At 47.3% G+C, this 22,831-nt stretch overlaps 1 protein-coding gene across 2 annotated transcripts; it reads left to right on the forward strand.

Moving 5' to 3' along the window:
- Positions 1 to 20,034: 20,034 nt before the first annotated feature.
- Positions 20,035 to 22,035, forward strand: LOC119299452 (FBD-associated F-box protein At5g60610-like). 2 transcript variants are annotated; one of them, XM_037576683.1, is made up of 3 exons: positions 20,035 to 21,151; positions 21,254 to 21,388; positions 21,479 to 22,035. In XM_037576683.1, exons 1-3 carry the CDS (start codon positions 20,261 to 20,263, stop codon positions 21,833 to 21,835), a joined length of 1,383 nt encoding a protein of 460 aa, XP_037432580.1. In that variant the 5' UTR covers positions 20,035 to 20,260; the 3' UTR covers positions 21,836 to 22,035. The 2 variants fall into 2 exon arrangements, with proteins under 2 accessions (XP_037432580.1, XP_037432579.1); XM_037576682.1 differs by having other exon boundaries at positions 20,035 to 21,388.
- Positions 22,036 to 22,831: the final 796 nt, after the last annotated feature.

Consider the following 22,831-nt stretch of genomic DNA (forward strand, 5'->3'; position numbering starts at 1 on the left):
TTGAGTGGGAGGTATTTGATTGCGTGTAGGTCATCACCGCGGGCCATGTGGATGTGCAGGAGGAAATCATCGATCCATACCGCAGGACCTATCGTGCCGTCATATGATTCTATGTTTACGGGTTTGAAACCCTCTGGGATTTGATGATCCATTACTTCATCTGTGAAGCATAAGGGGTGTGTGGCACCTCTGTACTGGGCTATATCGCGATGCAGCTCCAATGAGTCTTGCCCGCTGGGTTCGGCCCGGCCGGATTTACTTTTACTGTATCCGGCGTGACGTTTATCGTCTCGCATATTGGTGCGCCCTCGGGATCTGTAGATCGATCTTGCATGTTTTGCTTTGTCCTCCAATACGTCTCGCAGGTCTGGCGTGTTTCCCCATGCCTTTTTATTTGAATGGCGTTGGGGTGCAGGCTGAGCTTTTGGCTGGAATGCCTCTCTATCGCGGCCACGAGGTGGCCGATCAGCCGCGTCATACGCTTATTCCTCCAGTCGGGGTAGCAACCTGCATTTTGGGTAGCTCTTGGAGGGGCGTTCGAGTTTATATTCCTCGGCCGCGAGGACTTCAGTCCATCTGTCAGCTAGCAGATCTTGATCAGCTTGGAGTTGCTGCTGCTTTTCCTTCAGGCTATTTGCCGTGGCTATAAGCGGGCGCCTGAAGTGCTCTTGTTCGACGGGATCCTCTGGCACGATGAATTCGTCATCGTCGAGGCTTGCCTCGTCTTCGGAGGGGGGGCATGTAATTATCATCCTCCGCCTCTCCATCTGTCGCTCTCTCTGGAGGGCTGGCCTCTCCATCCTCCTATCCTAGATCATGCTGGAGGGGATTGTTGCCATCTTCGGCACTATCTGGAGTGTTATTATCTCCTGTGCCGGTATCACCACTTTTTCTTTGGCGGGACTTAGAGCGTCACCGCTGACGTCGGCGCTTGGGTTGCTTCTTGGAGGGGTCATCCTCCGCTGTCTCGTCGCTATTGCCTTCTTTGGGTGTGTCCACCATGTATATATCGTATGATGAGGTGGCTGTCCAGTGCCCTGTGGGCAGTGGTTCCTTTTTGTCTCCCGCATCGTCGTCCATACCGTCGATGTCTTCGGAGTCAAAGTCGAGCATGTAGATTAAGTCGTCGACAGTGGCTATGAAGTGGGTGGTGGGTGGGCGTCGAATTTCTTCATCGTCCACATCCCAATCCTGCCGGTCATAATCCGGCCAGGACTCTCCTGACAAAGAGGGAGACCTTAGTGAATTCAGTATGTCGCCGAAGGGCGAGTGCTGAAAGATATCTGCGGCAGTGAACTCCATGATCTGCGCCCAATCGGAATCGATTAGCAGGGGCGCGGATGGTTCAGAGTTCGGAGGAGAGTCCGACAATGTGGAGTCACAGGCCTCGTGAAGGATAAGGTTGGTGTTCAGCTCGATCACCGTTGAGGCTGCAGCCTCCGTGGCGGGGTCTAGCCACCCGCCCTCGGTCAGCGCAGTTGGCTCCGAATTAAAGGTCGGAGCGGATGCGGGGGCGGCCTACAGGGCACTGTTCGGTGGCATAGCTAAATCATGCCCATCGTGATAGTGCGGCGCACTCGGCAGGGGCTCGAATCCGTCGAAGATCAAGTCTCCGCGGATATCGGCCGTGTAGTTTAAGCTTCCAAACCTGACCTGATGGCCAGGGGCGTAGCTTTCAATCTGCTCCAGATGGCGAAGCGAATTGGCCCGCAGTGCAAAGCTGCCGAATACAAAAATCTGTCCGGGGAGAAAAGTCTCACCCTAGACTGCATCACTAACGATGATCGAAGGAGCCATCAAGCCTGATGATGACGACACGGAGGAACTCTCAATGAAAGCACCAATGTCGGTGTCAAAACCAGCGGATCTCGGGTAGGGGGTCCCGAACTGTGCGTCTAGGCGGATGGTAACAGGAGGCAGCGGACATGATGTTTTACCCAGGTTCGGGCCCTGTTGATGGAGGTAAAACCCTACGTCCTGGCGTCGTAAGCAGCCTGACTATTGTTGTGCACTGCCTTCATCCGCTCCATCATTACGCCAGCCTGACGGATAGCCTCCGCGGCGGCGTCCGACTGGCTTTCCGGAACATGATAGGTGGTGAAGAAGGGGACAGATGGTCCAGACGCAGCAGCTTGGGGCTCCAAGGCATGAGGTTGGATGGCTGATGGAAACACTGGTACAGTCGACGGTGCGGGGTGCTCACTCGACACTGGGATAGCAAAGGTTACAGAGGCTCTACTCGCATCTTTGGGCCATTGGACTGTTGGTTCTGTTGCTGGTTCTGACCGAGATATCCTGCCAGCTGTTGTTTTCTTGCTCTTCCTGGGCCTCAGCGGCACGTCCTCATCATCATCCGGAAGCTCAATGACATTGGGAGGGGCTGCAAAAAAGTCAGCCGACTCCAGATGAGTCACCAGAAGTTAATTGACCATACAATCGAGAACGAGATCACGAGGTTTATACCTGGGTTGGAGGTGACTGCATCTTCCATGTCCTCGTCCTCATACTAGCGAGTGGAAGTCCCAGAGGTAGTGGCACTACAAATTTCAGAGTTCAGTCAGTCATGTCTGACGAAATGAATTGACTCAAATCCAGATTCATACTAAAGCAAGAAACCAAGTCCAACTAATACCCGGAAGTAACGGGGATGGCCACTTTGATCTTCGGCAAGGCCTTTGGCGGTTTGGACGGCGTAGCTTTCGGTTGCTTCGACGCCTTTTCAGTCGGTGCTGGAGAAGACGCTCGAGGGCGCTTCGATGACTCTGCCCGGTCGCCTTGCCGCAGGCACTTGCTGGATCATGAGAAAGCTTGGATTGTTTTTCCCTACGAGGAGGAGAGTCGACCTCTTCTTCATCACTCAGGTCATCGCTGTCCCCATCCTCCTCGTCGTCAGAGCGCCACTCGCCACTCTCACCTCCACTCGCTTCTCCCTCTGGGTCCTGCTCCTGCTCTCTGTTGGGCATCGAGTACATCTCAGTCAGGTCCTAGAAGACAACAAACAAGACAAGAGACAGTCGGGTGACAGCAGACAACAACTTGATAAATCAAGAAAGCACTCGACCATGTGGAGTCATACCTTGTCAGTCTCGTATGAGTTGTTGAGTGGAGGAATTCTCCGGGGTCCCCTGGGGTTGTCTTTGTTGCCAGTGATACTCTTCAGCCACCCTTCCAACGTAGCATCATCGACCTCCTTTGGATGGATCCGAGTGGTGTCGTCGATGCCCGAATACATCCACATCGGATGGTCACGGGCTTGAAGTGGTTGCATGTGTCGCCTGAGGAAGACCTCCACCAGATCCATACCGGTTACCCCATCATGAACAAGTTGAACTACTCGCTCGACTAGCACCTTCACTTGCGCCTTCTCTCTGGGATCACTTTCAAAGCAGAGGGCTTCTCCACTCGGGCCATGGAAAAGGGGGGAAGTCCAGTCGACTGACCTGGAGTCGGCTGGTCCTTGCAGTAGAACCAGGTCGACTGCCACCCTCGAACCGATTCGGGAAGGATCATGGCTGGGAAAGTACTCTTACTCCTCAATTGGATCCCAAGACCCCCGCACATCTGAATCACTTGTGTTCTCTCGTCACTCGGGTTGGCCTTATTGACCGACTGAGAATGGCAGGTGAATATGTGCTTGAAGAGCCCCCAGTGTGGCCTACAGCCCAGGAAGCTCTCGCACATGGACACAAAGGCAGCAAGATACACGATGGTGTTCGGGGTGAAGTGGTGGAGTTGCACCCTGAAGAAGTTCAAGAAACCTCGAAAGAAAGGGTGGGGAGGCAAGGAAAACCCGCGGTCGACGTGAGTAGCGAGGAGGACGCGCTCACCCTCCTGTGGCTGCGGCTCAGTCTCGTTCCCTGGGAGTCACGCTGATTCATGGGGAATCAATCCCCCTTCGACCAAGTCGTTGATGTCGTCCTGGCAGATCGTCGAGCGGATCCAGTCGCCCTGGATCCAGCCCGGTGGCAAGCCGACCCTCGAAGAAGATCCACCCCGGCCGGACTTCTTCCCCTTCCCCTTCGTCGTCGCCTTCTTCGCACGCTCCAATGCCACTGTCTTCTCCTTCCCCATGGCAGCGGATCAAGTTTGAACGGAGCGACGACGCCGAGAACGGAGGCAGTTGCGGTGGAGAAAACAGAGGAGGAAGGGGAAGAATGGGAACGCACTGTGCGAAAACCCCCGTCCGACGCCTTATATGAAGTCATTTCTGAGTGGCTGACTCGTGGGCCCAGGCGATCCGATCAAATCCGACAGCAGTCGCGCACACGATACGTGGCGAAAAAGGTGGTGCGGTGATCGAGGCGGCCTACCTAATCCATCCCGATTACTGCGGCCTCCTCTGCCTGGCGCGCTTCCCAAAATTCGAATCCCGTGAAATCCACAGGCAGCAGAACAACCCGTCGAAGGAAGATTTTTCCCATATCAACACTCGAAGCTTAACAACGAAAGTTCACTCGACAAAACCAAGAATGGATCAAGGCGACTGAACAAGCAGTGTCATCATGGATGTTCATTCGACCTCTAGAAAAGACATTTCCGAATCGCAAAAGCTGAATCGGAGAGGTTATCAACTCCTTCTCCACTCGAACCCTGAACTATTCGGGGGCTAATGATGAAGATATGCACCTAGGGTAGGGTCATAGGCCTGACCTAGACACCCTCCCCTAGGATGTCACCTTAAAACCAGAAGCATTCGAAGAGGAGTCATCATCCACTCGACCATGAGGACTTCCACTCGGAAGACTTGAAGTCACTCGACCACAGGGACTGCACTCGACCACCAGAAGGTCTAAGGTCACTCCAGACCACAACGGTCGGACATCACCTCATCGCTTTAATGGTCATTATGTCTCTTTATTTACTAGTGTTACCAGTAACGTCTCCCCTTTAATGTACCTTAAACCCTTTGTAACATGGGCCGGCTGGGGTCCTGGCGCACTCTATATAAGCCACCCCCTCCACAGGCACAAGGGTTCGCATCTTTTGTAAACACACACACACACACATAATCCAGTCGACTGCCTCAGGGCACCGAGACGTAGGGCTGTTACTTCTTCCAAGAAGAGCCTGAACTCGTAAAACTCGTGTGTACAACTACTCCATAGCTAGGATCTTGCCTCCTCATACCTACCCCCCATTCTACTATCAGTCTTAGAACCACGACAAACGTCTTAAGACTTTTGTCAGTCAACCCCATGCGACGGAAAGTATCATAATTGAGGATGTTGATACTGCTGCCTCCGTCCATGAGTACTTTAGTGAATTTATATCCACCAACCTAAGGTGCTACTACCAAGGCCAGGTGACCCGGATTGTCAACCCGAAGAGGGTGATCCTCCCTACTCCACAGAATAGGCTGCTCAGACCATCTTAAATAACGAGGGACTGCCGGCTCAACATCATTCACAACCCTCTTATGAAGCTTCTGGTCCTGTCTGCACAAACTGGTGGTGAACACATGATATTGTCCATTATTCAACTGCTTTGGATTGCTCTGGTATCCAGATTGCTGTTATTGCTGCTGACCTCCTTGGACAGATTGCTGACTATACCAACCTTGATTTCCTTGAGAGCCTTGAAAATTGGAATTTCAACCGCCACCCGGTCCATGAAAACTGCTGCCACCTGAGCCGCCGCCCGGCCCATGATTGCTATTGAACATGTTGGAGCTCTTGAAAACCTTCATGATCGTACAGTCCTTCCACAGGTGAGTGGCCAATTTCTGCTGAGTACCGTGCCGTGGACAAGGCTCATTTAACAGCTGCTCAAGAGTGGTACCTGACCCGCCGTACTGAGGAGGTGGCCTCCCCTTACATCGCTGATTGTTTCCCTGTGTATTGGTGTTAGCCACAAACTCCAAACTACCGTCAGCCTTACGTTTATTATTACCTCCCTGATTTGTCGGGTTATGCTGATGACCCTTGCCATTCTTCTTCCCCTTCCCTGTCTTCTCCTCATCAGACTCGGGATCCTTGGTACTATCAGAGTCGGCATACTTGACTAGAGCCGCCATCAGCTGGCCCATATCATTACAATTGCGTTTGAGCCGCCCCAGCTTCTATTTTAGAGGCTTAAAACAGCAATTTTTCTCCAACATTAAGACTGCAGAGCCGGCATCCATCTTATCAGATGAATGTATTATGGCTATGACCCGGCACACCCAATGGGTCGTGGACTCTCCTTCCTCTTGTTTACAGTTAGTTAAATCCACAATTGACATGGGATGCTTGCAAGTGTCTTTAAAATTCTGAATAAACCGGGTTTTTAATTCTGCTCATGAGCCAATGGAATTGGGTGGCAGCCCCTTCAACCAAGTGCGAGCCGTTCCATCTAACATCGTAGTGAAGTACTTGGCCATTGTCGCGTCACTCACCTCCAATAGCTCCATGGCCATCTTATAGCTTTCAATCCATGCCCCTAGTTGAAAATCGGCTGTGTAATTGGGCACCTTCGGAGGCCCCTTGAAATCCTTTGGCAAACGCTCATTATGCAGAGTCGGCACCAAGAAAGGGACACCTCCTGTCCTTGTGGCCACGCCTGCCTCAACAGAGGTCGTCGGATAAACCGGAAAAGCCCGGTGAGCCGCCTGCTCAGCTGCCTATTGAGCCGCCCGCTCAACCTCTTGGCGGATCCTATCCTGGTCAACCAAGTTAAGAGCTCCATCACGCGCCGGGTCATACCCGCGGGGCTGGTCACGGCACCGGGCGTTGCTTGAAACGGCCGCTGAATCTATGTGCCCTCTATAACTTGGGCTCCGGCTTGGGCGAGGGGTCGAATGAATTCTCTCTCGACTATAAGAATAAGCCTCCTGTTGCGCCAGAGCCATCTGAAGAAGTTCTCTGATCCTTCGGGTTTCAATCGTCGTCGGAGAGTCCCCCTCCACTGGAAGAGCCGCCAATCTTGCCGCCACAGCGATCATGTTCTCCAAAGGGTTAGAATAATGGCCCAGGGGTGTCGGTACATAAGGAGGTGGAACAATATTCATCCGAGGAGGTTCCATCACCCGTGGCTGAACCGGCGCCCCAGCCCCAGGCGTCGCCACCCGGTTCACCTCTAGCGGGTTACTAGGGCCTGCACCGGGTGTGCGGAAGAGGTTTCTAGGATCGTAAGTCAGAGGTAGACGTGACTGAGCCTTCTGGTGTCTTCTCCTCATGACCTCGTTTGATGCGTTTAGATCCATCGTGAGCTGGAAAGCCTCTGATTGAATCTGCTGAGCCCGAGCTGTTGGAAATATGCCCTAGAGGCAATAATAAATTGATTATTATTATATTTCCTTGTTCATGATAATCGTTTATTATCCATGCTAGAATTGTATTGATAGGAAACTCAGATACATGTGTGGATACATAGACAACACCATGTCCCTAGTAAGCCTCTAGTTGACTAGCTCGTTAATCAATAGATGGTTATGGTTTCCTGACCATGGACATTGGATGTCGTTGATAACGGGATCACATCATTAGGAGAATGATGTGATGGACAAGACCCAATCCTAAGCCTAGCACAAGATCATGTAGTTCGTATGCTAAAGCTTTTCTAATGTCAAGTATCATTTCCTTAGACCATGAGATTGTGCAACTCCCGGATACCGTAGGAGTGCTTTGGGTGTGCCAAACTTCACAACGTAACTGGGTGGCTATAAAGGTACACTACGGGTATCTCTGAAAGTGTCTGTTGGGTTGGCACGAATCGAGATTGGGATTTTGTCACTCCGTGTAAACGGAGAGGTATCTCTGGGCCCACTCGGTAGGACATCATCATAATGTGCACAATGTGACCAAGGGGTTGATCACGGGATGATGTGTTACGGAACGAGTAAAGAGACTTGCCGGTAACGAGATTGAACAAGGTATCGGTATACCGACGATCGAATCTCGGGCAAGTGCCATACCGCTAGACAAAGGGAATTGTATACGGGATTGATTGAGTCCTTGACATCGTGGTTCATCCGATGAGATCATCGTGGAACATGTGGGAGCCAACATGGGTATCCAGATCCCGCTGTTGGTTATTGACCGGAGAATGTCTCGGTCATGTCTGCATGTCTCCCGAACCCGTAGGGTCTACACACTTAAGGTTCGATGACGCTAGGGTTATAAAGGAAGTTTGTATGTGGTTACCGAATGTTGTTCGGAGTCCCGGATGAGATCCCGGACGTCACGAGGAGTTTCGGAATGGTCCGGAGGTAAAGATTTATATATAGGAAGTCCTGTTTCGGCCATCGGGACAAGTTTCGGGGTCATCGGTATTGTACCGGGACCACCGGAAGGGTCCCGGGGGCCCACCGGGTGGGGCCACCTGCCCCGGGGGGCCACATGGGCTGTAGGGGGTGCGCCTTGGCCTACATGGCCCAAGGGCACCAGCCCCTAGAGGCCCATGCGCCAAGATAAAGGAAAAAGGGGAGAGTCCTAAAGGGGGAAGGCACCTCCGAGGTGCCTTGGGGAGGATGGACTCCTCCCCCCTCCTTAGCCGCACCCCTTTCTTGGAGTAGGGGGCAAGGCTGCGCCTCCCCCCTCTCCCCTGCCCCTATATATAGTGGAGGGGAGGGAGGGCATCCATACCTGAGCCCTTGGCGCCTCCCTCCCTCCCGTGACACCTCCTCCTCTCCCGTAGGTGCTTGGCGAAGCCCTGCAGGATTGCCACGCTCCTCCATCACCACCACGCCGTTGTGCTGCTGCTGGATGGAGTCTTCCTCAACCTCTCCCTCTCTCCTTGCTGGATCAAGGCGTGGGAGACATCGTCGAGCTGTACGTGTGTTGAACGCGGAGGTGCCGTCTGTTCGGCACTAGGATCATCGGTGATCTGAATCACGACGAGTACGACTCCATCAACCCCGTTCACTTGAACGCTTCCGCTTAGCGATCTACAAGGGTATGTAGATGCACTCCCCTTTATACTCGTTGCTGGTCTCTCCATAGATAGATCTTGGTGTTACGTAGGAAAATTTTTGAATTTCTGCTACGTTCCCCAATAGTGGCATCATGAGCTAGGTCTATTGCGTAGATTCTTTGCACGAGTAGAACACAAAGTAGTTGTGGGCGTCGATATTGTTCAATATGCTTGCCGTTACTAGTCTTATCTTGATTCGGCGGCATCGTGGGATGAAGCGGCCCGGACCAACCTTACACGTACGCTTACGTGAGACCGGTTCCACCGACAAACATGCACTAGTTGCATAAGGTGGCTGGCGGGTGTCTGTCTCTCCCACTTTAGTCGGATCGGATTCGATGAAAAGGGTCCTTATGAAGGGTAAATAGCAATTGGCATATCACGTTGTGGTTCATGCGTAGGTAAGAAACGTTCTTGCTAGAAACCCATAGCAGCCACGTAAAACATGCAAACAACAATTAGAGAACGTCTAACTTGTTTTTGCAGGGTATGCTATGTGATGTGATATGGCCAAAAAGGATGTGATGAATGATATATGTGATGTATGAGATTGATCATGTTCTTGTAATAGGAATCACGACTTGCATGTCGATGATTATGACAACCGGCAGGAGCCATAGGAGTTGTCTTTATTTATTTGTGACTTGCGTGTCAACTTAAACGTCATGTAATTACTTTACTTTATTGCTAACCGTTAGCCATAGTAGTAGAAGTAATAGTTGGCGAGGAAACTTCATGAAGACACGATGATGGAGATCATGATGATGGAGATCATGGTGTCATGCCGGTGACGATGATGATCATGGAGCCCCGAAGATGGAGATCAAAAGGAGCAAAGTGATGATGGCCATATCATGTTACTATTTGATTGCATGTGATGTTTATCATGTTTATACATCTTATTTGCTTAGAACGACGGTAGTAAATAAGATGATCCCTTACAACAATTTCAAGAAGTGTTCTCCCCTAACTGTGCACCGTTGCGACAGTTCGCTGTTTCAAAACATCACGTGATGATCGGGTGTTTTATTCAGACGTTCAAATACAACGGGTGTTGACGAGCCTAGCATGTACAGACATGGCCTCGGAACACACGCGAAACACTTAGGGTTAACTTGACGAGCCTAGCATGTACAGACATGGCCTCGGAACACGGAGACCGAAAGGTCGAACATGAGTCGTATAGAAGATACGATCAACATGAAGATGTTCACCGATGATGACTAGTCCGTCTCACGTGATGACCGGACACGGCCTAGTTTGACTCGGATCATGTAATCACTTAGATGACTAGAGGGATGTCTATCTGAGTGGGAGTTCATAAGATGAACTTAATTATCCTGAACATAGTCAAAAGGTTTTTGCAAATTATGTCGTAGCTCACGCTATAGTTCTACTGTTTAGATATGTTCCTAGAGAAAAATTAGTTGAAAGTTGATAGTAGCAATTATGCGGACTAGGTCCGTAAACTGAGGATTGTCCTCATTGCTTCATAGAAGGCTTATGTCCTTAATGCACCGCTCAGTGCGCTGAACCTCGAACGTTGTCTGTGGTTGTTGCGAACATCTGACATACACGTTTTGATAACTACGTGATAGTTCAGTTAAACGGTTTAGAGTTGAGGCACCATAGACATTTTTGAAACGTCGCGAAACATATGAGATGTTTTGAGGGCTGAAATTGGGATTTCAGGCTCGTGCCCATGTCAAGAGGTATAAGACCTCCGATGACTTTCTTAACCTGCAAACTAAGGAGAAAAGCTCAATTGTTGAGCTTGTGTTCAGATTGTCTGAGTACAACAATCATTTGAATCGAGTGGGAGTTGATCTTCCAGATAAGACAGTGATGGTTCTCCAAAGTCATTGCCACCAAGCTGTTAGAGCTTCGTGATGAACTATAACATATCAGGGATAGATATGATGATCCTTGAGGTATTCGCGATGTTTGACACCGCGAAAGTAGAAATCAAGAAGGAGCATCAATTGTTGATGGTTGGTGAAACCACTAGTTTCAAGAAGGGCAAGGGCAAGAAGGGATACTTCATGAAACGGCAAATCAGCTGCTTCTCTAGTGAAGAAACCCAAGGTAAAACCCAAACCCGAGACTAAGTGCTTCTGTAATAAGGGGAACAACCACTAGAGCAGAATTACCCTAGATACTTGGTAGATAAGAAGGCTGGCAAGGTCGATAGAAGTATATTGGATATACATTGTGTTAATGTGTACTTTGCTAGTACTCCTAGTAGCACCAGGGTATTAGATACCGGTTCGGTTGCTAAGTGTTAGTAACTCGAAACAAAAGGCTACGGAATAAACGAAGACTAGCTAAAGGTGAGCTGACGATATGTGTTGGAAGTTTTTCCAAAGCTTGATATGATCAAGCATCGCACGCTCCCTCTACCAAAGAGATTGGTGTTAAACCTAAATAATTGTTATTTGGTGTTTGCGTTGAGCATAGACATGATTGGATTACGTCTATCGCAATATGGTTATTCATTTAAGGAGAATAATGGTTACTCTGTTTATTTGAATAATACCTTCAATGGTCTTACACCTAAAATGAATGGTTTATTAAATCTCGATCGTAGTGATACACATGTTCATGCCAAAAGATAGTAATGATAGTACCACCTACTTGTGGCACTGCCACGTAAGTCATATCGGTATAAAACGCATGAAGAAGCTCCATATTGATGGATCTTTGGGCTCACTCGTTTTTGAAAAGTTTGAGACATGCGAACCATGTCTATTGGTGTATATGCATGAAGAAACTCCATGCAAATGGACCGTTTTGACTCACTTGATTTTGAATCACTTGGGACATGCAAATCATACCACATGGGCAAGATGACTGAAAAGCCTCGTTTTCAGTAAGATGGAAAAAGAAAGCAACTTGTTGGAAGTAATACATTTTGATGTGTATAGTCCAATGAGTGCTGAGGCATGTAGTGTATATTGTTATGTTCTTACTTCACAGATAATTTGAGTGGATGTTGAGTACATTTACTTGATGAATCATGAGTCTGAATTATTGAAAGGTTCAAGTAATTTCAGGGTGAAGTTGAAAGATCGTCGAGACAAGAGGATAAAATATCTATGATATGATCATAGAGATGAATATCTGAATTACGAGTTTGGCACAGAATTAAGACATTGTGGAAATTGTTTCACAACTAATACAGCCTGGAACACCATAGTGTGATGGTGTGTCCGAACATCATAACTGCACCTTATTGGATATGATGCATACCATGATGTCTCTTATCGAATTACCACGATAGTTTATGGGTTAGGCATTAGAGACAACCACATTCACTTTAAATAGGGCACCACGTAATTCCGATGAGATGACACCGTATGAATTATGGTTTAGAGAAACCTAAGTTGTCGTTTCTTAAAGGTTTGGAGCTGCGACGCTTATGTGAAAAAGTTTCAGGATTAAGCTCGAACCCAAAGCGGATAAAATGCATCTTCATAGGACACCCAAAACAGTTGGGTATACCTCCTAATTCAGATCCGAAAGCAATATGGATTGTTTTTCTAGAATCGGGTCCTTTCTCGAGGAAAAGTTTCTCTCGAAAGAATTGAGTGGGAGGATGGTGGAGACTTGATGAGGTTATTGAACCATCACTTCAACCAGTGTGTAGCAGGGCACAGGAAGTTGTTCCTGTGGCACCTACACCAATTGAAGTAGAAGCTTATGATAGTGATCATGAAACTTCAGATCAAGTCACTCCCAAACCTCGTAGGGTGACAAGGATACGTACTACTTCAGAGTGGTACGTAATCCTGCCTTGGAAGTCATGTTGCTAGACAACAATGAACCTACGAGCTATGGAGAAGCGATGGTGGGCCCGGATTCCGATAAATGGCTCAAGGCCATAAAACCCGAGAGAGGATCCATGTATGAAAACAAAGTGTAGACTTTGGAAGAACTACTTGATGGTCGTAAGGCTGTTAGGTACATATGGATTTTGAAAGGAAGACAGACAATGATGGTAAGTGTCACCATTGAGAAAGCTCGACTTGTCGTTAAGATGTTTTTCGACAAGTTCAAGGAGTTGACTACGATGAGACTTTCTCACTCGTAGCGATGCTAAGAGTCTGTTGGAATTATATTAGCAATTACTGCATTATTTATGAAATCTTGCAGATAGGATGTCAAAACATTGTTTCCTCGATGATTCTTGAGGAAAGGTTGTATGTGATACAACCGGAAGGTTTTGTGTATCCTGAAATATGCTAATAGGTATGCAAAGCTCCAGCAATCCTTCTGAGGACTGGAGTGAGCATCTCGGAGTTGGAATGTATGCTTTGATGATGATCAAAGATTTTGGGTGTATACAAAGTTTATGAGAAACTTGTATTTCCAAAGAAGTGAGTGGGAGCACTATAGAATTTCTGATGAGTATATGTTGTTGACATATTAATGATCGGAAATGACGTAGAATTTCTGGAAAGCATATAGGGTTATTTGGAAAGTGTTTTCAATGGAAAACCTGGATTAAGCTACTTGAACATTGAGCATCAAGATCTATAAGGATAGATCAAAACACTTAATAGTACTTTCAAATGAGCACATACCTTGACGTGATCTTGAAGGTGTTCAAGATGGATCAGTCAAAGAAGGAGTTCTTGCCTGAGTTGTAAGGTATGAAGTTAAGACTTAAAGCTCGACCATGGCAGAATAGAGAGAAAGGAACGAAGGTCGTCCCCTATGCTTAAGACATAGGCTCTACAGTATGCTATGCTATGTACCGCACCTGAAGTGTGCTTTACCATGAGTCAGTCAAGGGGTACAAGAGTGATCCAAGAATGGATCATAGGACAGCGGTCAAAGTTATCCTTAGTAACTAGTGGACTAAGGAATTTTCTCAATTATGGAGGTGGTAAAAGAGTTCGTCGTAAAGGGTTACGTCGATGCAAGCTTAACACCTATCCGGATAGCTCTGAGTAGAGATACCGGATACGTATAATGGAGCAACAATTTAGAATAGCTCCAAGTAGAACAGTTATTTGGAATAGCTCCAAATAAAACGTGGTAGCTGCATCTAGGAGATGACATAGAGATTTGTAAAGCACACACGGATCTGAAAGGTTCAGACCCGTTGACTATAACCTCTCTCACAAGCATAACATGATCAAACCCAGAACTCATCGAGTGTTAATCACATGGTAAATGTGAACTAGATTATTGACTCTAGTAAACTCTTTGGGTGTTAGTCACATGGGGATGTGACCTTGAGTGTTAATCACATATCGATGTGAACTAGATTATTGACTCTAGTGCAAGTGGGAGACTGTTGGAAATATGCCCTAGAGGCAATAATAATTGATTATTATTATATTTCCTTGTTCATGATAATCGTTTATTATCCATGCTAGAATTGTATTGATAGGAAACTCAGATACATGTGTGGATACATAGACAACACCATGTCCCTAGTAAGCCTCTAGTTGACTAGCTCGTTAATCAATAGATGGTTACGGTTTCCTGACCATGGACATTGGATGTCGTTGATAACGGGATCACATCATTAGGAGAATGATGTGATGGACAAGACCCAATCCTAAGCCTAGCACAAGATCATGTAGTTCGTATGCTAAAGCTTTTCTAATGTCAAGTATCATTTCCTTAGACCATGGGATTGTGCAACTCCCGGATACCGTAGGAGTGCTTTGGGTGTGCCAAACGTCACAACGTAACTGGGTGGCTATAAAGGTACACTACGGGTATCTCTGAAAGTGTCTGTTGGGTTGGCACGAATCGAGATTGGGATTTTGTCACTCCGTGTAAACGGAGAGGTATCTCTGGGCCCACTCGGTAGGACATCATCATAATGTGCACAATGTGACCAAGGGGTTGATCACGGGATGATGTGTTACGGAACGAGTAAAGAGACTTGCCGGTAACGAGATTGAACAAGGTATCGGTATACCGACGATCGAATCTCGGGCAAGTGCCATACCGCTAGACAAAGGGAATTGTATACGGGATTGATTGAGTCCTTGACATCGTGGTTCATCCGATGAGATCATCGTGGAACATGTGGGAGCCAACATGGGTATCCAGATCCCGCTGTTGGTTATTGACCGGAGAATGTCTCGGTCATGTCTGCATGTCTCCCGAACCCGTAGGGTCTACACACTTAAGGTTCGATGACGCTAGGGTTATAAAGGAAGTTTGTATGTGGTTACCGAATGTTGTTCGGAGTCCCGGATGAGATCCCGGACGTCACGAGGAGTTTCGGAATGGTCCGGAGGTAAAGATTTATATATAGGAAGTCCTGTTTCGGCCATCGGGACAAGTTTCGGGGTCATCGGTATTGTACCGGGACCACCGGAAGGGTCCCGGGGGCCCACCGGGTGGGGCCACCTGCCCCGGGGGGCCACATGGGCTGTAGGGGGTGCGCCTTGGCCTACATGGCCCAAGGGCACCAGCCCCTAGAGGCCCATGCGCCAAGATAAAGGAAAAAGGGGAGAGTCCTAAAGGGGGAAGGCACCTCCGAGGTGCCTTGGGGAGGATGGACTCCTCCCCCCTCCTTAGCCGCACCCCTTTCTTGGAGTAGGGGGCAAGGCTGCGCCTCCCCCCTCTCCCCTGCCCCTATATATAGTGGAGGGGAGGGAGGGCATCCATACCTGAGCCCTTGGCGCCTCCCTCCCTCCCGTGACACCTCCTCCTCTCCCGTAGGTGCTTGGCGAAGCCCTGCAGGATTGCCACGCTCCTCCATCACCACCACGCCGTTGTGCTGCTGCTGGATGGAGTCTTCCTCAACCTCTCCCTCTCTCCTTGCTGGATCAAGGCGTGGGAGACATCGTCGAGCTGTACGTGTGTTGAACGCGGAGGTGCCGTCTGTTCGGCACTAGGATCATCGGTGATCTGAATCACGACGAGTACGACTCCATCAACCCCGTTCACTTGAACGCTTCCGCTTAGCGATCTACAAGGGTATGTAGATGCACTCCCCTTTATACTCGTTGCTGGTCTCTCCATAGATAGATCTTGGTGTTACGTAGGAAAATTTTTGAATTTCTGCTACGTTCCCCAACACGAGCATCCAAAGCCGCCCGCTCCGCAGCCATCCTGACTTCCTCCACTGCTAGGTTTTCCTTAGCTTGTACTACCTCCTCACGTAACCGTGCCACTTCTGCATTGTGCGGAGCTTGATCCGTTGGGTTAACCATGGCAGTCAACAGGGCTGTGATCCTATCCATGAGATCCATCAGTGCCTGAGCCGGCGGGCGCGCAGGGCCTCCTGCCCCGGCTGCCGCTGACCCGGAGGTTATTGCTGTCACGTCCGTAGAGTTTTGAATGGGTTGTGTTCCCGTCATGAAGATCCCTGCTCTGCTTGGCGGCTCGAAGGGGTCCGGAATACTGCTGCCATCGGAACAGCCCCCAAGCCCACAGTCTTGCAATTGATACAATGAATCCGTCTCACCTATGGACGGTCCACCGTCAGAGCAAATGGATGTCTCATCGCTAGACTCCGGTTCTTCAGAAAACTCTCCTCCATGGATGCATCCCATGAAGGCACTCTTCACAGCGGGCTGAGTCCGGGCGGGTCTCGCGGGCTGAGTCGTCTCGATGATGTCGGTGCAGATGTCCGGCTCAGGGCCCGGCTCGCCGATCTGGCCGATGAAGACGTGAATTCCGCTGAAGGGGACCTAGTACCCGTACTCAATTGATCCGGCGTCGAGGCCCCAGCCTGCATCATCGATGTAGAGCTTGCGGCGACGACTCTTGGTCATCCGGCCCACAACGTATCCCTTGAGCCCTTCGAAGTTGCCCTTCAAGAACTCAAATCCACCATGCACTGGCCCCACGGTGGGCGCCAACTGTCATGGAATTGTCACGGCAGATGTCCTAGTGAAAGGACTTAATCGTGGAGCCATCGCAACTAGGAAGCTTAAAGGGGTTAAACGGGATAAAGGACACAAGAGGTTTATACTGGTTTGGCCCCTTGCGATGAAGGTAAAGCCTAGTCCAGTTGATATGGTATCGCTAGGTTTCGATGACCAAGGAGCGAATACACTTAACCTGGCTCTCGATCTGTTGTTTCTTGTCCTAAGCCGCCACTGGGTCGTCCCCTTATATACACGGGTTGACGCCCTGCGGCATACAGAGTCCCGGCCGACTCATACAACGTATCCAGCTCGGTGACCTTTCTTACATACCTTACAATACAAGTTTACATACTTGGTGGTTTATATCCGTGGGCCTTAAGCCGCCTTCAGGTTTGGGCCCTCTACTAAGCCTATCTATGAACCGCCATTGTTAATATGCTCTTGGGCTTCATAAAGATGAATCGCCATAGGGATGACCCGGCCCCTCCTGAACGGGTCATACCTAATAGTCATATCCCCAACAGCATCCCTACAGTTTTTGTAACTCGGCTTAGAAAAGAAGATAACATTAGGGAGCAGAAAAACTAAAAGTGTATTGTGATTTTTAGGAGACTTTCTCATCGGCTACACATTTATTGTCTTCATGTGTTGTTTGTTTTCTCTCATAAGTTAAATAGCTTATTGTTGTTACTTTTTATTATTAAGTGGGTGTGATCTTTAGGAGACTTTCTCATCGGCTACACATTTATTGTCTTCATGTGTTGTTTGTTTTCTCTCATAAGTTAAATAGCTTATTGGTGTTACTTTTTATTATGAGGTTTGTATGATTGACCCAGTCCCAAACTTGTATTTGAATTCAATATGGTTTGTTACATACTATATTGTCTGAAAAAGTGTTAGACTAGCTTGAAGAATACAAGAGACAAAGAATTGGCTTTGTTTTGCTAAGCTAGCTCCCTTACATGTGTATGTTTATGTCATCTCATGCCATGACAGTCACTGTTTGTTCAACTAGGTGATATTGTTGCCCAAAATGGCTCGACCAGCATCATGGGTCAGTGTGTCATTTGGTTTGCCAAAGTGCAGGGAGTTTGCGCCTTAAAAAACATCATGTGGCACATGTACAATTTGCAACTTGAAATCGATAATACTACTAGCGTCTTAGGTTGCTGTATGATCATGATTGTTTTCTTAGTATGGTGTTGTCCTTTCAAATAACATCTTTCTCATCTCAATATTTACTTAGTTCTGTAAATAAAATGTTGCTAACAGTAGCAAAAATAGAAACTTCAATAGCTTGGTGCAAATGTGCTCACAGAAAGAAGAATGTCAACCTGTATTTCACACCTTATCGTTAGTCTTCTGTCTACTTGCCAATCCATTCATGTCATATAATCATTTAGAAAGGCAATTATTTACCGTAATTTCGATGTTTTGCATCTTGATTTATTTGCATAATTATCTACCATCTATTGGAAAAATTGGCGGGCACGGATAGTGTGAAAGGCATTGTCGCCCTGTTCCTAGGCTTGGTTCTGCCCTCATCGCTCTGAAAGTGTATGTCCTCTGGGTTAGCCTGTTCGATGCCCTGTAAATAAACAAATTGCTTCTGAGGGGGGGGGGAGGCTGCAAATGTTCAAGTGCACCTTATATTTTGGGAAGGAGGGGGTATGAATAAGGGAATTTAAAAAGTGCAAGCTCTTTGCTGGTTCCGTCACATGCTTATCCTTGACGACAAGCTCTTTATCACACAATGTAGTCTCTCACGGATGTCTCTTACATGGGTGATTTAACTTTATATTTGGGCTATGTTTATATTTTTATTAGCAACAACAAATGAAACCTGACAGTTACTCGAGGATGCTTCTACCTTCGAGACATAGTGGGGGACATTTAAGATGTACAGCTCATATAGGAGAGACGAGAAATTCACATAACTAAAAGTTATATTTTCTACTGTAACCGGAAATATTCCACAACAACACACTAATTATAATGAGCAGGCAACAAATTCTTCCTTTTTCTTTTCCAGATTTTGTTTGGAATCAAATTCAGTATCAGCACTGCTAATTATAATGAGCAACGCAATAATTTCTAAAACTCCATTTATTGTCTGTGCTTTGTACAATGGCTTCAGTCAGCTGTTAACATGCAATTATTGTTTCGTATTTTTCGGGAGGTTTTGATGTTTGAACATTACTGTTTCTTGTCAATGAAGATTAGCTTTTTCTTTATGCAAACATCACAATTTGTTCAAGTTGAATGCCAGCTGCGTCCTGGCTTTGGTGGTAGTGCTCAAAACCTACAGAGTTCTATCATTCTATTTACATGAACTTAGTTTTCATATATGTCTTCCCCGGTCCATTTTTGACATTCAGCTAACTTGGCTACCTATTTGCTTTGGTTGCAAATGGGAGACTTGCCTATTGGTTTATATATAAATGATAGGATTTCCCTTTTGTTAGAAAGGAGTGCGGGCCTTGATTACAAATCTTCATGTAGGACATCCTGAATCATCATTTTCACTCCTGTTTCATCTGGCAAGATCTTTCTCTCCATGGTTACACCTTAATAAACTGTGCACCAACTCACATGACAATAAATTGAATTCAAATCTTTGTTGGGCAAAAATGGTTCACTTATTTAACCAATCATCATGCACTTATTATTCTGCTATGTCCACTTGCATTTATGTTTTTTAGGCTTGTAAATTTATACAAGATGAAAATTGATGTTGACCAAAGTTAGAGTTGCTAACTAGGCACTTCTTATTTCAATCAGTACCTATAGTTTCAGCTCATTAGCTTATGAAAGTACCTTGGAAAGTATGGTACCATGTCATATAATGAATGTAATCTTGGTTGTTTTTTTGTTGTCATTTTCTTACATGTCTTTCCTCTTTAGTGATTTATTGCAAAAGTATTATTGATCTCCTATGTTGAGTGTTGACAAATGAGCAATTTAAATGCCTTTTCACTGATGAATCTAGATGAAGAGGAAGGAGAGAACATAATCTCGGTGAAGATATTTGAATAAGACAAGATAGTCTGTTCTATGAGCAATAAGACCATATGCCCTTCATGGATCTAATCATGGGTACTACTTTTCATTGTTACCCAAATGACATCATAACGAGTTGTATATGATGACTATTATTTTCAATTTCTGTGAATTTTTCATTCGATCTTTAAATATTTGTCGTAGTAGGTGTATCGCTGAAAAGAATATTGATCGAGACGCTTACTGGTAATCAGAAGAGAAATGCATGTTTTGGGCCTTTCCAGTGAAGCGGGCCCGTTCCTCTCCGCCTCTCGACTACTCTCGCCCGTCCCCTTCCGTTTCCACCCAAGCAGACCGCCGGCGGGCGGCCTCCACACCCCCGCCTCCCACTTCTTCCTCCCTTGCTCGGCCGGCTCCGGCGACTCCTATCCGCATGCCTGGAGCCCCCACGCGCTCCTTCTCCCCCAACATTGACCCCCTCGAGTCTCGACTGAAGCAAACCCTAGCCTCCCGTGCGCCTCGTGCAAATGGATGCGGCGGGTCCTAGCCCGAAGCGGAGGAGATCGGCCTCGCCCGGTGTGGAAGAAGACGGAGGATGCGCCGACTACATCAGCGCCCTCCCCGACGCCGTGCTTGGCGACATCATCTCCCTCCTCCCCACCAAGGAAGGCGCCCGCACCCGAATCCTCGCGTCCCGGTGGCGCGACCTCTGGCTCTCCGCCCCTCTTAATCTCGACTGCCGTGAGCTCACCGCCGGCAGGAATGAAGTTCGCTCCGACGTCGTCTCCCGCATCCTTTCCTCCCACCGGGGACCCGGCCGTCGTCTCTACATCAACACCTGCATCCACTGGATACCAGCAGACACCGTGGAAGCTTGCCTCCGATCCGCCGCTCTGGACAACCTTGAGGAGCTTGATTTCATCAACCATCTGTTAGAGAAACCACAGCGGGCATTGATCCTCCGCTTCTCGCCCACCCTCCGTGTTGCCAACATTGGTGGATGCAACCTCTCGGACGTCAACTTCCATGAGCTCCACCTTCACTTCCCCTTGCTTAAGCAGCTCGGTCTTGTAAATGTCATGATCTCGGAGAGCTCGCTGCATAGCCTGATTGCCGGGTGCCCAGCTCTCGAGTGCTTGCTGATTGACATGTGCTCTGGCTTCCGCCGCATCCGAATAAACTCCCCAACTATTAGATGCATGGCTGTGAGAGAATATGGGATACCGATAGAGTCACTGCTGCTTGAACAAATCGTCATTGAGAAAGCTCCTTGTCTTGTGAGGCTGCTTTTTGAGAGGGGCAGTATTCTGCAGGTAACCGTACTCGCAGCTCCTAAACTGGAGACTTTAGGCTTCATTAGTGATAAGTGCAGGTCAGGTGAATTGTCCAGACTCATGATTGGCTCCACTGTTATTCAGGTATGTCCTATGGCTTCTCAGTTGCATTTCTATGCGCAGAAAAATTGCCTATCACCTGACCTGTGCACTGGCCTAATATTGTGGCTTTCATACTTGATAAAGGGATTGTGTGTTGATAACCTGATAACAGTGGTACAAACTGTCAAGATTTTGGCTCTTGATATGCACAATCTTAGTTTGGATACTGTTATTGAATTGATGAGATGCTTTCCGTGCTTGGAGAAGTTGTACATTCAGGTGATGTTTCTTCATTGATAGTTCAGCAACCTTTTTGATCTACTTTTGGTCTGAACTTGTTGATTTGATTATTTGTGTATGTTATTTCAGTCATTTCAATCAAGACCGGGGAATTTGTGGCGTCGTAAACACCGGAATCTGTTAAAATGTTTTGACATGAGTCTGAAGACGTTAGTGTTACAACTATATCGGGGGAAGAAGTCGCAAATTAACTTTCTTACATTCTTTGTATTGAATGCGAAAGTGCTAGAGTCAGTGACACTTGGCATCACAACCAGGAATAACAATGAGAAGTTCTTGGCAGAACAACGCAGGAAGCTTGAGCTGGAGAACAGGGTTTCCAGAGATGCTCAGTTTCATTTTAGAACTGGTAGTTGTGTCCGCAGTTCTTATGATATCAAGCATATCGGTGATTTGGATTTAACTGATCCATTTGCACATATGTAGCTACTTGTTCTTGCCGGTTGGCCTATTTCATTTTGTGTGTTGTCAAACCTGAGTGGTTAGCGTGTTTTTACTACCTTTTGAGTTTGTATCATCTGGTACCTTAGTAGAATTCGAGAGACTATTGTTTATGATACTTTTGTCAGACGGGGCACATGTTTGCAACCCTGTGCTAGTTTACATTAACTCCGGTGTTGGTGTTATTTCACATTATGTTTTATGGCATTGTTCTCCGAGTCTCTTTCTCGTTGCCTGTTAACACTGAATACTTGCCTGATTTCCCTGAATAGTGCTGTTGAAGTTATCGTTTGCTCAACAGTGAATCACTGAACTCTATGCTGAATGTAAATCTTACCATTAAAGTTCCACTCTGCTGATTGTTGTAATGATTTTGAATACCATTATCTGAGTAATACTTGGCACATATTTTTGAACTCATTATATGCTCGAGATGAGAAATCTGAAGACTTGCAGCTAAATTGGAACTTTGTTTAAAAACTGAAACAATATGCTGTAGATAGATTACTGCTAGCAGCAGGATTTGGATGATTCTGAAACACTCTCAATAGCCGCTGCAGATCACCATTTGTTGTATCTTTCAGAAGATACTCAAATGGTTCCATGCAATGTACCTTTGTCATGTATACTATCACCTGCTTCGATCTGAGCCACGAAAGAAACAGCAGGCTCGAGACCTCTCGATTGTATGCTTATATATATGACTATGATACCTTGTGTCATTTAAACAAGGCAGGTGTATGTCTACGCCGTCGATCTTAGCTGCGACTCCCTCTACCCCACAATACAAGACCTGGTTAACTGTCGATGACTTCACCAAGCCACTCACCATGAGAGGACTAATGAATTCAAGTACAATCTCGACCTAAACAAAGTTCCGTAGGTTCGGATTACCGAAAAAGGCTTTCGCCCCGCTTTATAAATAAAGCAAACCGCCAAGAGCATATACAAGGACTAGTTCAAAACACACACACCCAAGTC

This window comes from Triticum dicoccoides, chromosome 5A, assembly GCF_002162155.2.
Source record: "Triticum dicoccoides isolate Atlit2015 ecotype Zavitan chromosome 5A, WEW_v2.0, whole genome shotgun sequence".
Taxonomy (NCBI): Eukaryota; Viridiplantae; Streptophyta; class Magnoliopsida; order Poales; family Poaceae; genus Triticum; species Triticum dicoccoides.

Coding starts and splice junctions, on each gene's coding strand:
- LOC119299452 (XM_037576682.1), top strand. CDS start 20,261: ATGGATGCGGCGGGTCCTAGCCCGAAGCGGAGGAGATCGGCCTCGCCC. Junction 21,389..21,478: donor TGGAGAAGTTGTACATTCAG/GTGATGTTTCTT, acceptor ATGTTATTTCAG/TCATTTCAATCAAGACCGGG.